Genomic DNA, 18,215 nt, shown 5'->3' on the forward strand with positions numbered 1-18,215 from the left:
ATAGGATTTGGCAATAATTAATTTTCCTGAAGATTTGGGAAATGAAAATTGATTTGTTAGTAAAATCACTTTTTGAGGATTTGTGATAATCGAATAATGGCTCTTTGTTCAGCTCAGAAGATTTGGCTATTTCTTTTTTTTTTTTTTTTGTTATCATAAACCGAATTATGATCCTTGACCAAATTCTTCTCTCAGAAAATATGTCAAGTATAGCATTGCTTATAAAAAAAAGCTGAAAGGACTGCACGCACGCGCACACACACACACTGCGATAATTGTTACTTAAAATATCTGCTGATAAACCCTTTTTCTGCAGTTGTAACTAAAAACAGATTAAATGAAGGAGAATTATAATTTTGGGGAACCGATCTGGATTATAGAAGGAAAGCTTCTGTTATGGTAGCAGAGGAAGATAGAAAATAGACGAAGGAAGATAAAAAGTGCAGGTTGTAAATTTGTTGACCATTCCAGTATCAGAAGGGCAGATTCCCGCATATGAGAACTGGTAAATGTGGCAAGAAGTTTGAACAATAATGCATTGTTGAAAAGTGTGGGCTAAATTCTATTGGTGGAGGAGCAAAGTCATCCCCTGGCGAATTCTTAATATAGGTCTGTGCATCTAGAGGCCCAGACTGAGTCAGACTGAGAGTCAGAAGATAGAGAGATTCAATTGGACTGGGCTGAGAGGCTCCATGTTGCTGAAGGGTTGATGACTAATCTTGTAAATCGTCCAGACAGATTTTGCTCCCCATTGTAGGCCACATCGCTAAAAGTCTGACTTTCAAACTTACGGCTGATGACTAAACTTGAAAAGCGTGAAGACTAATAAGAAGTGCTGTCTAAAGGCCTAAACTGAGACTTATGTAGAATCAGAGTGTAATCATTTTTTTTTTTTTACAAATAATTATTGTTTTGTTATCCAAAAAGACCAGTTGTCAAAGTGTTATTCTTTCTTCTTTTGGCTTAAATGACCTTTGCTTCCCAGTGATACAGCCTTTGGCGACCAATGCTGGACAATTTGCCCTTTTGATCTTTTACAACATGGGGAAATTGGTAATTCACCGGACAGGACCTTTCAATATCCAGGGCCATCGCCAGAGTAACCATAGAGAACCAAGAGAACCAGAGAGACTGTAGAGAACCATGACTCAGAACTTAATTTGCTGACATCAATCACTGGATATCATTTCGAGAAGGGGTAAATCTTGACGATAATTCAAACCTGCAAGATTTATGTTGTAATGCCTACAAATTCTCATTAATTGCTTAAAAATAATACTTGATCAATTTATGCAATTTTGCAAAATTGTTTTGTCATGAGTATGTACATCATAATGGTTTGTTGTATCTTTGCTTTTTAATTTTAATATAAATGCATTCTTTTTTAATACATATGTATTTTTTAATATACATATGTATTCTTTTTTAATATATATGTATTTTTTTAACATATACGTATTTTTTTAATATAAATGTATTTTCTTACATATATAAGTATTTATATATATATACATATATATATAAGTATTTTTTTATATATATGTATTTTTTTTAATGCGGGACTAACCGGTTTTACTTCCGGTTTTAACGACTCTAACCGTGAAATCTATGACCTTTATTTATTACTGCTTTCAACTCAACATTTATTTTTACACAAAGAATTCGTTCTTTACTATTTATTATTACAATGCAACGATATCGTGAATTCACTTGAATTACACTTAAATTAAAATTAAAACAAATAAATTCATTTAGAATTCGAGAAAACAAAAAAATTCATTTAGAATTTGCGTGTGATGCGGGACTACTGAAACTAAACCAAAACTAACTTCACTGCGGAATTGATATTTGACCTAATGCGCTTTCGCCTCATTGATTCAAGTTTGAGCACTGTCGTAAATGTAACCCGCTACTTATTTGGCTATTAAGCGAGGCTCGCTGTTTTTTTTTTGTAAACAAACTAGCAGTTTGAGCACTGTAAAGAGATGGGCGAATGTTTATTTAATCTACATTTGATGAGTTCATTTACTAGCACTGATCCATGGTGCAGTAATTAGAACTGGTGATTATCAACACAATGGTTGTAGGTTCAACCTACACCTAGGGGAAGGTCCTAGTCTAACCACACTGATGAGTTGTGATACGATGAAACAGTACTGTATGTGGATGACTATGTATTTTTAAATATATATATATATCATCTTTATCACCATCATGACTTTTTGACAGCCTTAATAAGCTATGATTCTGCAACACTTAAAAAATTATAATCTTTCACGAATTGACGCCCACTTGAAATCACTTTTTCTAAGTAAGCCGATGATGAAGGTTGTCATATTGGATTTCTCTCTTTTTACTATTAGGTCCCATTTGACTAGGGACAGGCTTCTCTTTGGACTACTGCACTGTCCGGAAAAAAACAATTTTCATTATTTCAGCTTTTTTGAAAACTTCCCAATCAGATTATATGCATTGTCACGCTGGACTTATTTTGAAATACATTCTATCTAAAGAACTATTTTACATTTTGGATCAACTCTAGAGGAGTTTCATTCAAGCTGAAATATGTGCGGTTTGTTTTTATATTAGTTTTTTACATATCCAACATTTTTTCAATTTTTTTTATTTGGCAATTTATAACTACAATAAATTGCGGTGTCACTTAATGCCGTAACTAGCAAATTCTAGCATTGCTACAAATATAATTTACTGATTTGTTTGTCCTCTGATGAGAAGAATAATAAGAATAGCATTCTTTGAAACTCTGTGTAATAAGGACTTTGTAAATTGTTTTTTTTGGAGTATTCAATTGAACAATAAATTTTGATTGTAAAGTTCAACTTACAGTTTTAATTTTCTTTCTCTTATATATATATATATATGTATTTTTTTTTAAATATATGTATTTTTTTTAAATATATATATATTTTCTTCCACCAGACTATCCATTCATGTGTAATCACCTTTTTCTTCACCATATTCCCTCTGCTTCATTTTTTTTGTTTTCAAGTAAGATCTTTGACTTACTTGTTGTTTCATCAAATACTTCTGCATGCAAAATCCGATCCCGCATTTTGCTAATTCCTACCCTCTGATGAGAAGGAAAGTATTTCTTCGAAACTCCGCGGATTAAGGACTATCCATTTATCTAGTGTTTCCTTTTCAGATTTATATGTTTTTAACTCATTTCAAAGTGTTTTTTAACATATTTTATTAACTGTTTGCTCATATTATAAGCTCTATTTCCTATTTGGTTTTATCGAGCTTTTACATCTGGCTGAGATAATTTTATAAATATTAATTCTTTAATATTTATAATATACTTTAATTTTACCATCTTGGATCATTTTGGTAAATTTAATTGTAATTTTTATTTTATATATTTTTAAATATATGTATTTTTTTAAATATTAGGGTAATTCTGGACAAGAATCAAGCAAAATTGAAAATGACTGACCTGTAGAAATAATATCGACTTCAATTTCATCTTCCAAATGTGGAGTCTGAATTTGTGTCTCAAGAAGGTCCAGTCGCTTCACTAAGGCCGCCATTGAAGAAAAACTGGACAATGGCTGTAGAGGCAATGGACTGTTTTTGGTTGAAGAGAGAAGCTCATCATTTTTATGAATGAGACCTGCAGAAGGTTCTGGAAAAAAAAAGAAACAAGTGGATTTTGAGAAAAAAAAAAAAAAAAAAAAAAAAAATCAATTTTTAATCCTGTTAATCCCAATCACGCTTATATGTTAATAATTTTAATTCATCTCTATGACAAAATAAATCATTCATTCTGATTGTTTAGTAAAATAATGTTTACATAGAAAATAAGACATGATAGAACAGTAGGGACCTCCAACGTGTGACACAGCTATCCCCGCCATATGTAACATAATTTAACTGTAATCTAATATTATCATAACTTTTGTACCATTTAAGAAGGAATTTAAAATAAACTAATAATATTAAAAAAAAAAAAAAAAATTTTCAGCATACAAAAATAATGAAAATGTGAAACTAAAATTGTGTTTACATTATCGATGCCTTAAAATAGTGTTCAATAGTCAGATTTTAATGAAATTTTCAATATTTATTTATTTTTAAATTAACTTACATTTTAAAAGCCGTTTTCCTTTAAACATATGAGAGGAAATATTGTTTTTTGGTAATATCCCCCCTACCCCTATATTTCATGTTATAAAATCTAAACAAAATAAATTTAGGTTGATAAAAATTGCAACATTTTATAAAGTTTAATTCATGCAAATTTTGTATTTATTATTACAGAGCCAATTCTCTATTGAATATTATACATATATAGTACTGATTTCCAAAGTTGAAAAAAAAAAAAAAAATGACTTGGGTGCCATCAGCTAGAATCAAAATGAAAACATTTAGTGCTCAAGCCGTGTTCCTTCATTTAATGCTCCAGCCTCGTTCCCTACCGTTTGAGCTAACCCAACAGTCAGATAAGAAAGATTTAAAATCAAACCAATTCTATGATTGAATTGCATGTGTGGAAAACTAATAAAAAATGTCGGCAATTTGAAAGGAACATTTTGCATTTCAACTTGCTGACTTATTTATATACTAGCGAGGGGTACCCGGTGTTGTCCGGGTGTTTGGAGGTGTGTGTGGAAACTCCGGGGAGGGGGGGGGGGTGTTAAAAAAATGTTTTGGTAGGTAAGTATGAGGATCGAACCTGAACCGTTGAGGCAAAGTTATAAATTAAAGTGTGAAAAAAAAAAAAAACAAAAAAAAAAAGTGCGACGTTAACCATTGCCCCACCGCGAGATGCTAACGGAAACACGTTTGAATTTATTTAATTACTTGGATTTGGCAGGTGCCCATTTTAATGAGTTAATGAGGTCAAGTTTGACTGCGGGATAGTATTTCATTTACTGCTGAACGCTTTTTTTCCCCCCCAAGGAAAAAGACTAACCCACATGCGGTGAGCGACAAATGTTGAATATTTATCTTCCCAAAATCGAGCAAATTAAATAGACAGGCGAGCTTTATTGTTAACTGTGAAATATTACGATTTATATGTGATATAAAAAGTTTTAAAAAGTTGTGAAGCGAGCGACCGCTTTTCTGAAAGAAGCCTTAGTAGTAGACACACAGAAAAAGCGACCACACATACAAACATACATACATTTTCGCTTTTATATTTATAGATGCATTATTCATTCATCCAAACAAAGATTTTTCATGTTATAAACCGATCTTGGTGTATGCTTACTACTTCCTGTTGATTTCAGGGTTATATGACTAACAGTTTAAAAATGTATTAGTTAAACACACATACATGCATCTATTTTATTTATATAAATTTTTATTAAATTCACCTTCCTTTTTGGTTCTTTTTTCTAAAATAAAACCACTTCCACATGCTCTATGAAGCCACACTTTTTTTTTGGTTTGCAAATCTCTTTGTCCAACTTACTCTACTTGTTTTTTTCTATCATTTTGTATTTAATTTGTTTAATTAATACGTTGTGTCTGCATTTTTGCAAGCAAAACTATGTTGCAGATATTAAAGATATTACTTAATATTTTGATATTTTTCTTTTCTGAATACTAAATATTAAAACTAACAATAAAAATAATATGAGCAAACATATTTCCATTATAGTGCTCAAAAAGCTTCAACCAGAACTAGTCCCCATACTTACAAAGCTGTTTAAATGTTCTTTTAAAGAGAAATGCTTCCCAACACCCTGGAAAACCTTATCAGACTGCCCCATACTTAAAAATTTGAGTAATCGGTCACCCTCCTCTCAGTACAGACCCATCAGTCTCTTGTGCATTATGAATAAGTTACTGGAATCCATGTTAAATAGAGAAGTGGTCAATCACTTCAACAGAAGCAACCTACTTAGTGACATGCAATACGGTTTCTGGCCTGCTAGAGCTACAGCTGATGTGCTGATAGTAATAACTCACAGGATTAGTGAATTTCTTGAAGCGGGTCTTGTTTATACAGCAATTGCTCATGACATATCAAAGGCTTTTGACAGGGTATGGTATAAAGTCCTGCTACACACGATCTCCAGCTACGGAATAGCTGGAAATGTCTTCCCCGTTATTAAATCATTTCTCTCTGATAGGTTTATAAGAGTAGTGGTTAATGGGCAGAAATCAAAAGTTCACAGTATTAATTCTGGTGTATCTCAAGGTTCCATCCTGGGCCCAACTCTCTTTTTGATCTTTATCAATGATCTCCCAACATCTAACATTCTTAGATCATCAGACGAAACTACCATTTATGGCAACACTTCAAAGGCCAGTAATAGTCAAATCTCTGATTCTCTCTCCTCTGATTTTGAGCACGTGGTGCAATGGGGAAAAAGGTTAATTTTAATGCATCTAAAACCAAGCTTCTCATGTTCCATCAATCCTCCGACCCACATCTTGCCCCTATTGAAATGAACAGCTCTCACCTTGAGGATACTCCAAGTTTAGAAAGCTCCTTAGTCTAACCTTGACTCCTAATCTGAAATGAAGCACATCAAATCTGTTCCCAATATCGCTGGAAAAATGGTTGGATCATTCTAGCGCTGCAGTAGATATCTCACTGCCGATGCAATTCTCTACCTGTATAAGAGCCAAGCACTTGGGTAGGACTTGCTTGAAGCACACTATCCTGCATTGACAGAGTTCAAAACAGACTTTGTAACCTAGAAGGTGATGCCCCTTTTCTTTTCTCTGCAACCTCTTTCCCATAGAAGAGATGTTGCAAGCCTGAGTCTGCTCTATCGTTATTTCCATGGCAAGTGTTTGACTGAGCTCCAATCTATGGTCTTCCCTTGCCAATCTTGCACAAAAAAACACTCGTCTAGCTGAAAACACTATTAATAAATTCGCCCACTCTCTATTGGTGCCTAAACTTAAACATCAACAAAACTTCTTTCCTAGAACTGCCCATCTGTGAAACTCTGCTCCACTGGGCTACTTTCCAGCTGACTAAAATAGTGTCATCTTTAAGGCCAACGTAAGCAAATTCTGATTGAAGTTTCCTTGTTATTATATCAAATTTCCACAACAAACAATTACTACACTACTGTCCCAATGACTACAATACACACATTAACCCTTATCCTCGAGTGGCCTTATATGTGGTAACCACTTTGCAAAAAAAAAAAAAAAAAAAAAAAAAAAAATGTACTCTATGGACTGGATAATAAACTAAGCAATATGGTAAGTGTAGGATGCAGACACGTGCTTCAGCAAGTATCTTTTATATTATATTTCTTTTAGTCTATCTCTTTATCTGTCTGTCCATGTCATTTTTTCTCAGAAGCTACTGGATCGATCTAGCTGAAATTTTGTATCGACCTTTGTTATGATAAGGTGCAATAAACTAAGTATTATCGTATCTATTGGATGCACAGTTAGGGATTAATAGGGATTAGTCACCACCATACCACATTTACTTTAAAAATTTGGTACTTGTACAGTTTAATCAAGACATTAAAAAATGAAAATATCGAAAAAAGGTTATTTTGTACGTATCTGTTTTGGACTGAAGATCTAAAAAAAAAAAAAAAAAAAAAAAAATCACTTAATTTGATTGAGTAATTTTTTTTTACAGCGGAAAAACATGTTTTTATGAGAATGCAATGAAGGTAGCCATCTTTTAATTTTTTGAACATGCCACAGGGGAGATAACTCAGTTTAAAGCGCCGACACTCCCTTCCCATCTTTAATACTAGCTTTTCTTCCTAAAAATCGAAACAACTACCTTTTGCTTGGTATCATAACAATTTGTTTTTTTGTTGTAAAAAAAAACAACAACAAAAAAAAAACTACTTGATCAAATTAAGTGAAATTTTTTCCGGAGAACTTCATTTCATAAGGGATACGTACAATATAACCTTTTTTTTTTTTTTTTTTTTTGATATTTTCATTTTTTAATGTCTTGATTAAACTGTACAAGTACCAAAAATTTTCTCAGAAACTATTGGGTTGATCTGGCTGAAATTTTGTATGGAATTTTGTTATGATAAGGTGCAGCGAACTAAATATTATGGTATCTGTTTGATGTACAAATTTAACCATATTTAACCATCAATTTGGCATAAAGCACTCATTCTTATTCAATTGGCTATAACTCATTTCTGATGGACTACAAAGCCTAATCTATAATAACAATGAAAAATTTTAAATCTCACCTAAATGATGAGGACTGTACGCATGCAGTCGACACCAACAAAAGATCTGCTTTGTGGTCCAAACCTTTTCTCCTTGGAAACTAGTGGCACCATTCAATAGTTGAAGAATATATAACCGCACAGACAAGGCTCGTTGCCACTGGAAAACAAAACACAAAATGCTTTTAATGCTAAAATGACAAAGCAATTTTATATAAACCATTAATAATTTGTTTGTTATTAAAGTGATTTAAGGTTAAGATTTTAAATACTTTAAAGTGGCAATACCCATGAAAAAATTGAAATTACTTCAAGTATCTTTGTGTTGTCAGAAGGCCAACCGTGTCTTGACAGTTATCCTCTGGCAACGCCGCAACCTTGAATTTTTGTTGTCAGTTTTATTACAGTGACGTCTTTAATGGTTTGAGTATGCAGTTTGTCACCAAAAGAGAAAAATTAATTTGTGACATAATCTTCCTTAGCTTTCTACCTTGGTGACACAAGTGTATCACTGGACAGCTCAGCATATGGGTAGCAACCATCAGAAAGGACTTGAGCTCTCACATTCACAAGTGGTTGATCTTTGATAGTGGAATCTTGATTAGTGGTTTCATGTGACATTAATCAAGACTGCCATGTTTTGGGATATGCTACAGGCCAGGTAAGAAACCATCTCAATCCGACCAGAGTGAACACAGTTACAACAACAACGGAGTGGTGAAGGTGGCTCAGTGGTTAACGACACAAACTGTCAACCTGGGTGGGCCAAGTTCGAATCCAGTTCATTCCAGAGAAACACTTTCAATTAAGAATGTTGGCAATCTTCATGAAGTACCTCCCATAAGTATTCAATATCTTTTAAGAAAGAATTCTAACTAAAAAGATACCGAAGAAACGAATGCCAACAATAATCATCTAGTTCATACGAAATGAATGAATGATGTTCAACGACAACGGTGTTAAGTGCAGGTTAATCTTGGTGGGTTAATACATCAACACAACAATTACGAAGGAATTACAAAATTACTCCAAAAGTAGGCACTTGTGCATTATATAAATGGATATCTAAGAAATCAAAAAAATGCATTTTAAGTAAAAATATTTCTATATACTTGCATGTCATGTCATTATACAGCAGAAAAATGACAAAGCAGAGATAAAGACGAAAAAGAAAGGAAAAAAGTTCAAGAAGGTGGAGACCCACTCCCCCTCCCCCAGAAAAAGAAAAAGAAATCCCTCAAATGATCCAACAAGAACTGTTCCAACCGTTAACCCCTCCATCTCTACAACCAAACTAAAGACTCCACTCCCATGCAACACCTTCTCAGCCCAACCATGCTCCAGGTCTCGCTCCATGGGATCAACAAACGAGATGGAGCAAGCAACTAAAACCAAAACTGCCCACTCCTCTACTCCTGTTGGAGAGGAAAAAACAAAAAAACTAAAAAGCTTCCCTTCCTGCCGGGGGATAAAACCTGTGAAAAAAATCCTCTGTACTACTCGGCATAACTCAATAAGGAACACAGGAAACAACTGACCAAGCTGCACTACTTCCTGGAGGAGAAGGAAGTCCAACAGGCAAAGAACATTCCTGATACTCCCATAATCAACATGTTTGTGTGACAAAATTGTGGGATGTGGATGGTGGCCCAGTGAAACATGCTTAAACTGTTTCAAGACGACCAAGCATTCGGCAGTCAAGGGTGAAGGGAGATCCCAGTTTACGCCCACCCTAGTTTTTATAAGGGAATCAAACTAACTTTCCCTCTGGATGTTGGAGGTGCAGTATAGACAGGCGGTTTGTACCCAAACTACTGAGAGATAGTTACAGCCAGACTTTCAGACATCTCGCTGCTCAACTCCCTGTAAATTTGGTTTTAAATAGTAGCCCCCCCCCTCCCCCTTTATGTCAAAGTGGCACTGTGCCTTGTTTGGGTGAAAAACAGTAAAAAATTTTTTTTTTGCTTTTTAAATCTGTATTTGTTGTTCTGTCCTTTTATTACTGTCATCGCTACACCCTGACCAACAATCCCAAGTGAAGTTTCTTTTTGTCTACTCCGGTGAACAGCTTCTCATTCAGGATCTACTGATAAAACCTACTTCCTTCATTTTATTTTTTCTTCTTTTTCTTCCTAACACTTAGGGTGGGGTACCTATAGTACCATGACAAGGGAGATAAATCAGATTGTCATACAGAATAGAAGAAACTTATTTTGGCATTTAAAAAAAACTTAAGAAAAAAAAAAATGTACACATATCAAAATAATAGCAATTTATTTACTAAAAATTAAATAAATAAATGATGCAACAAAACATATTAGCTGCTCAAGGATTAGAATTATTTTTTTATCAAATTGGTAGACTACAGTTACCTCCCCTAGATTCTGAGAACACTTCAAAATTAACAAACACAACTGAATTGAATAAATTAATTTTGACACATAATTATTTTTCAACTCAATCATTTTTCATAATTTTTAGAGCTTTTACTAATTTCAACATGACACGTAATTAGGCAAGAGTGTTTTTACTTAAAATACATTTTTTTAATCCACTTTCCATGCACATGTATAGCAAAGGCATAATTATTGAAAGGGAAGTAACTCATCAATTCTCATATTGGGGTATTTATTTAAAAATACAGAATGAAGAAGAAGAAAATATCTATTAACCTCAGACGCTCTTCTCTTGCCAATGTTCCAGGAAAGCCACTGATCAGTCGTGAATGCTGCATATGGATGGAGGGAACGATCAATATTAGCAGACACAATCGGATGTAAGCGAACAGCACTTCGGATGAGAGATATCATGTCTGGCAAACAGCCAAGGCTGAAAAATGGATAAAAAAACAAATAAATGTACAGAAAATCAAGAGATAATTATTTACAAGTCCAAATATTAATATTTATATGGTAATTCTAACCAGATAAAAAAAAAAAAAAACTGAATACAGCCAATAGATTATTATAAATTATTATTTTGTTTTATATATATATATATATATATATATATATATATATACTCGGGTTTTTTTATATTCAAAAGTAATGGACTAATGAATTCAACGAGGTTGTTAGATAGTGCTCAATAAAAAGAGCTAATAATACTTGTTTATTGTTATATAAACATGCTCACATCCCGCTGCTACAAATAGCCACTTGTTTCAATCAAATTTTGATTGAAACAAGTGGCTATTTGTAGCAGCGGGATGTGAGCATGTTTATATAACAATAAACAAGTATTATATATATATATATATACACATACATGCACACACATAAATAAAATATTTGTATTGTTTATGTCTGTTTTTCATATTCCCCTATGTTTTCTGCATTTAAATGACATTTTGTGAGATATCTTCCCAAGGCTACACACCCAAAGAACACCCCTCAAAACGACAGACATATTGTTTTAAAAACTGATTGGGTAGATTCAAATTCATTCAATTCATTAAATCCATTTCAAAATTGTTTAAATTATAACAAATCAGTGAGAATGTTAGCTACTGATGTAAACATACGATGTATGGAACATTTGGGTGGTAAATGTTGCATGTGATAGATGCTTGACCAAGGGAAGATGAGAGGAAAAACACAGAGAATTGAAAATATCCCTGATTGGAGTCCGGACACTCAAGAGATGTTTCCTTTGTTTGAAGTAAAATAAATATTGCATTAACGTGGGGATCATACTGCGATCAATCTGTTTGAGAATTGTGATGTCGAAGATTATCTGCTTTTTTGTTTCATTTTACTTTAGTCAAAGTTCTCAAAAATCCAGGGGCCCCTTCCTAGAGACTAACACTGGATCTCTATATGAGAAACATAGATATTTGAATATTCCATTAAAGTTCTCCTTTACATCTCAAATATTATGTTCGTAAAGAAGTTCCATCCAGGGGCATAGGCCATCTACAACTTTGTAGATGCTTTTGTAGCGAGCAGTTCTTTTTTCGGGATGAGGGTGCTGACCCCACACCCAACCTTCCCAGAAGCTACATACAGTGCATAGCCTTCCCAAATGATCATCCATCTGGTACTGGCCAGTTTCAATTTTGCTTAACTTCAGTGATCTGCCAAGAACTGGCGAGTCAACGTGATTGTGCCGTACTCGTAAAAAAGTTAAGAAAATTAATTTTCTTCTCCCTAATTAACCAGTATAATTTTCTTGTGATCTCTTAGTTTTACTGGATTCCAGGACAAGAATTCATCTAATTTGGTGGAGTATCCAGCTTCGTGCTATTACTTGAGGTAATATCACTTGGAGAAGATGCACCATTCCCCGGAAAAGCTGTGGAGTAGCCGTAGTGAGGAGATCTTATTTAGGCTGCGAATACTATGTGATTATTTAGTCAAAGTTTACTTATAGTGAAAAAATATCCTCATACCAGATTGTTCTGACAAACCCCTGTACAGAGAGACCATAAGCACTTGAGAATAGTGTCTAGTAGGCATTCAAATGGAGACTGTCTGGCCGTTATCACCAGTGGACAACTTAAATAGTCAACTGGGTGGTCGAATGGTGACACCTAACAAAGGCTAGAATAAATTAGGGGTAAAAAAAAAAAAAATTAGGGAGATGGGAAGGGGAGGTGTTCAGAATTGGCCTTCTGGAGGAGAAGGCATGGGCATTGGACAGTAGATGAGGCCGTTGAATTTTCTGATAGCTGCTGGTCAGTTGAGCCATTGTGCCTCTCTGGGTAGGTTAGAGCCCTTGAAGCTCTCTGCTGAAAGACTGTGCTTATAGGACTTATATATAACGATTTGGCCAGGAAAAAATTTAACCTGGCAAGTCTGTCATTGAACCTAAATAAGGTGTAAATAAATGAATAAACATCTATTATTTGTTTATGAACTGGACTTGTGGTTTTCCTTGGGATGAGGATTCTTTGTTGTAGCACTGATGGAATCGAACAACAACCTTGGACCAGCACAACAAGTGAGACAATCACAGCCTATATACTGCACAAGTGCATCTTTATACTGGAAATGTGTATCATGCCTTGAACAGATATCATTCTTATAAGACAAGAAAGGAAAACAATACTTACTTGATTAATGGAACCGTAGTTGGTTGGGCAGTTTCACATTTTTTTATTTTATTATAACCATGGATTCTCTTTTCATTTTCGGCATTTTTCACAGGTTTCGAGTTCTGAGCCAATGGATTGGGATCTTGGGAAGCTTTAATGTTTGTACTCATAGGGCTGCACGAATTGCTAATGCTGCTAGCAGGGACAGCTGGTGTTGTCAATGAGACAATATTCAAAGGAGAATTACCATTGACTACTTTAGGACCATTGGTTGTCGGCATTGTAGATGAAGCTGTTGTAGAGGGCAGTACTTTAAGAAAAATTTTCTGGCCGCTGGCGGGAACATTGTTGCCAATTGTAGAGCGAATCGTTGGTGGTGCTAAAACTAGATGACCGTTTGCATACTGAAGCTGCAAGGACATGGTTGGGTTTTCATTATCTTTGCCGGTTGACATGACAGACGTTGGCTGCGTTGGTTTGTTAGAGCTCAGTACTTGCATTTGTGATGGTGTGACGCTTGTAGCAGAGCTGCTACTACTGCTGCCAATTTGATTGGTAAGGATCATCGGAGCTTTTTGGTTTTTAAGCAAAAGCATTGGCCGAGAAGGTGCCAGGGTCATCAACCCTGCAGGTGCAACAGAAGAGAGTATTTGTGTTGTGGCCATGTTGTCGGCAGGAGCTGTTTTGTAGAGAACAGATTGGGTAGCATCAGGCCGCCCTTCCAAACCAGCTTTTAAAACTAAGTGACTTGGAAGGAGAGAAAGGCCCTTATTTTTTGTGGTAGTTAAAACATAAGTTTGTTTGCTTGAAGTAAGTGCTGACGGATGACTGCCTAAGACGTTGCATTTCAATTGCTGTGAAGTTCCGGCTGTTGCTTTCTGCATATCAGTAATTTGTGGCGAGTTTTGTATAATGCAAACCTTTGTAGTTGGAGGATTTCCAACTAAGGAAGAATTAGTAGCAGATGCTAGTACTTGTGGGTGGACAGCGCTGACAGGCGTGTTTATGGTATTATGAATTGAAGGTTGAGACGCGAAAACCCCTTTGTTACCCGAAGTTGCAGGACCCTTCACAAGGTTACCAGAATTAGTTGTAGGACTAAGAAATAACAAGGAGGTTTTGTTTGGAATGTTTTTAACTTCGGTACTGACTGGGCGGACAACACTCTGTGAAAAATTTGATGGAATCAGTAGGCCTTGTGGTTGTTGTGTTGTAACTTTTTTATTAGGGGTCGTGGTGGTTGTTACAACTGTGGAAGTTCGAGTTGCAGATGCGCCCGACAGCAAAATGATCGGTGCCGTACCTGTTCCTGTAGGTAACTTACCAAGAGTTTTGAAGGGTGAAGACAGGGTACCACCTGTTGGTTGCTGCCCGGTGGACATTTGAACAATAGGAACAGATGAGGTAGGGTTAGTCTTGCTAAGCTGGGCCGCTGTGGCCTGCACAGTGGTCGATGAAGGGGACAGTCGGCTGGGGATAGACACAAGACCTTGAGGGGTAACTCGGAAAGGAGAAATAACCGGGTTCCCTTCTTTAATGGAAGTGCTACTTTTGTCACCTGTCACTTTTTTCTGGGTTGGTGGTGCTGCCTGGGTCACTTCTGTTGGGTTTGTGTTGAATTGAATCGTGATGTAATTGTTATCTAAAGATGAAATGATTGGCCTGGTTTCAAATGGAGAAGCAGGCAGACCTTTAACAGATGTGTCACCAGTTAGAAGCAATTTCGCTCCAGTTGAGCATTCAGTTGTAGAGCATTTGCTGCTGGAAGCAGTCGACACAGTGGTTGTGAGGGCAATGGGGTTGGTAAAGAGCACAGAATTAGTTTTGTCTTGTGTTGCAGTTAGCGAAGAGGATGTAGTCAGAGAAGGTGGAACAAGGATGGATGATATCGACTGTGCTGAAGATGTGAGATGTGATGAGGATGTAGATAAAGATGTCGGGATGACACCTGTCGGCTTTGATGTCCGTACCTGAGGTAAGAGTGGGGGTGACATCCACAACACTTTACTATTGCTGTTTAAAGTTTTTAATAGATTGTTAAGTGGCACCCCTTGTATCGGTTGGACTTTGGTTGTAGGAATAGCAGTTGAAAACTGGAGATTTCCTGGTTTTGAAGAAGCAGTCGCTGGCGTCACAATAACAGGGTTTTTTGATCTGGTTGTGGCATTCGTCATAATGACAGGAATTGAAAGTTTTGGATTTGCAATGGAGCTGAGCGCAACAAAATAGGGTGCCTGCGGTACACTGGAACCTGTTAAAGATGTACCGATCTTTACAGTACTAGAGGATGCAAGAGATTTCGGAGGTGTTGTGATGATGATTGGGGAAGGCAATGGAGCCGTCGATTTAAGAGGAGGAACAGCCATTGTTGTAATGATCGCAGTAGTAGGTTCAGTGTGGTTGTTTGTGGAAGCTGAAGCAGATTTCATCTCATTCCCCCCAACCAAACTTCTGCTGACGATGGCAGGGTTGGTGTTTTCAAGAAGTGAGACTCCTGTCGACTCTTTCGGCTGAAGAATTTTAATTTGTGAAGACATAATGCTGGCCGTCTCTTTTTTGTTTGGTTGAATGAGGATTCTCGGTGATTGCCCTGTTGAGCAAGGTGCAGGCAGGGAATGTTCGGCTTCTGTAAGGGGAGATTCTTTCTTCATGGGGGAGTGACGCACTGTTGTTTCCACAATGGTTTTGTGTTCTGCCTCGACAGTTTTATCTTTTGTTGATGACAGATTATTGCTTGGACATGGTAAGGGTGAGACAGAGAGGCAGGGAAGGTTACCAGAGAACGCAACTGACGCACTGCGATCAAATACGTTTTCTTTTTCAATTTCAATCTCCACAGTCTGAAAGGTAAAGAAAAAAAAACATTTATTTAAAATATGTAAAAATAAATATGATTAAGTATTAAAAAATACAATAAATAATTGTGTATATAAACACAAGTCCTATATTACTAAGTATAAATATGTTATACATTTAAAATAAATTAATTTCCAATTTCTGCAGAATTTACTAATTTTGTAATATCACCAGCCTACATTGAAAGTCAAACACATGTCTGACGAAGGGATATTTCCTGAAATATAACAACACGGATACTCTACCTCACGCAAGTAAGAACACGATATGTGTTCAATAATATATATGTACACAGGCTCCTTCAGTCAGACAGACTATGGATACCCACGAAGGGGTACCTGCGCATTAAATTTTTGTGGCAGGAAGTGCGCAATTTCCAATGACACCTTTCCTGAGTCGACATTGTTAAATACCAGTGGCAAGTGAAATACATGTACAAGACAACTGGAAACATAGAGCACATACAGCACCTAGAATTCCCAAATAGTCACCCATCTGGTACTAACCAGGCTCAACATTGCTTAACTTCGGTGATCTGCTTCAGTTTGTGTTGATCCATTATACCTCTGCATTGTATTGCCTTCTATAAACTCAAATTTCCTTTATCTAGAAAGAATATTAATGAAGATTTACTAATAAGGTAGGCTTCTTCCACTGTGCTAAAAAATGACTCACACCTGACAACATCTTTTATCTCTATGCACCCATGTATGGAGTATTGTTGCCACACCGAGTCAGTGCATGTACCAATAGTCTCTCACTCTTAGACATTTTAAAAAAGAGTTGCAAACCTAATAAGTCCCGCACCAAGCTCTAACTCGTTGCAATGTTGCATCTGTTTTATAAGTATTTTGATGGAATGTGCTCTGACAAATTCGTAGCACTTGTGACCTCTCAACATAAATATCCCCCGACTAACCTGAAAAACAACAAAATCTCACCACTTCAATGAAGTGGTTCCTAGATGTTGAAAAGCTTTCTATTTTAATAGTTTCTTCCTTTAAACTTCAGAATTCCTTCCCAGTCTACTGCTCCCCTGAGTGTACTAACATGCAGAAATTTAAATGTAAAGTGAACAAACATTTCACTACTCAACTCCTTACATATTACAAAGTGTCCCAAATAGTAACCCTTACATTCAAGTGGCAATATGTCTTGTTTGAGGGTGAATAAGAGTAAAAACAAAATTTTTTTAATAAAATTATTTGCATATCAATTGCAATATTACTATAATTAACAGTCTTGTAGTTTGCTTGAGGCATTATGTGTATTGTATAGACCGGTTTTAGTGTCAGATAAATTAAAAAAAAATGGATGATGAATGAAGAGATGGGAAAATATCCAATCATCAAAGGTGATCAATGATTAATCTGATGTTGCTAAGGTAAACACTTCTGACTTTAACCATTTTAAAAGGATATATAAATAAATATAATTATAAAAGGATTACATAAATAAAGATTTTGCTCAGCCATCCGTCATATTTTTTCTGAATGTAATAAACTGCGCAATTTGTCTCATTTCATATTGCATTAATAAACAATAAATTTTCAACAAATAAAGTAGATACCACAACCGGAAACCAAAACCTTGAGATCTACAGTCTGAGTTTCTCGCAACTGACCTGTTTACACATTTTTATGAACAGAGCTTAAAAAATTATTATAAAATAATTATAGCTTTGGCATGACATCATAGATATATTGTATGTCACGTTTCAAAACATGAATTCAAACATAAGCGATAATAAAAGTAAATAAAATATGTGATCGAAGGGAGCATATATTTGCTAGATGTTCTAATGTGACGTTTAATTGCCTTGAAGAATATTTAACCGACAATTATTTGCATGATCATAAGACAGAATATGTATTGTTATAAAAAGAATTAAACTGTTACAGTTTAAATAAAGAAACTGACACATTCATTTTATTTTAGCTCTACATATAATAAAATAGGAACAATTATTCCCTTACAGAAAAAACATAGATTGGCAAATGCAGACGCCACATTTCATTATGATCAGACTACCAGCCATTATTTTACGTAGGTTTTGCACATATTTGCAGTTGCATTCATCCTTTATAATAAAATCTTATATTAGTTCCTAGGAGTGTCACAATCTAAACTACGTCGTAGTTATCAATGTTAACACAATTTTTTTTTTACCTAATTAT

The 18,215-nt window shown here is 35.3% G+C and overlaps 1 protein-coding gene across 1 annotated transcript in view; it reads right to left on the bottom strand.

The window, feature by feature from the left end:
- LOC145284841 (YEATS domain-containing protein 2-like) overlaps positions 1 to 18,215 on the bottom strand; it is a 100,743-nt gene that overhangs the window by 12,854 nt on the left and 69,674 nt on the right. The window contains exons 10-13 of the mRNA XM_080133821.1: positions 13,201 to 16,022; positions 10,820 to 10,976; positions 8,169 to 8,307; positions 3,458 to 3,646 (exon numbers count right to left, since the gene is read on the bottom strand). Coding sequence (XP_079989947.1) covers positions 3,458 to 3,646; positions 8,169 to 8,307; positions 10,820 to 10,976; positions 13,201 to 16,022 — 3,307 coding nt within the window. The remainder of the gene's footprint in view (positions 1 to 3,457; positions 3,647 to 8,168; positions 8,308 to 10,819; positions 10,977 to 13,200; positions 16,023 to 18,215) is intronic.

This window comes from Euprymna scolopes, chromosome 9, assembly GCF_053919585.1.
Source record: "Euprymna scolopes isolate OS-2025 chromosome 9, ASM5391958v1, whole genome shotgun sequence".
Classification (NCBI taxonomy): domain Eukaryota; kingdom Metazoa; phylum Mollusca; class Cephalopoda; order Sepiida; family Sepiolidae; genus Euprymna; species Euprymna scolopes.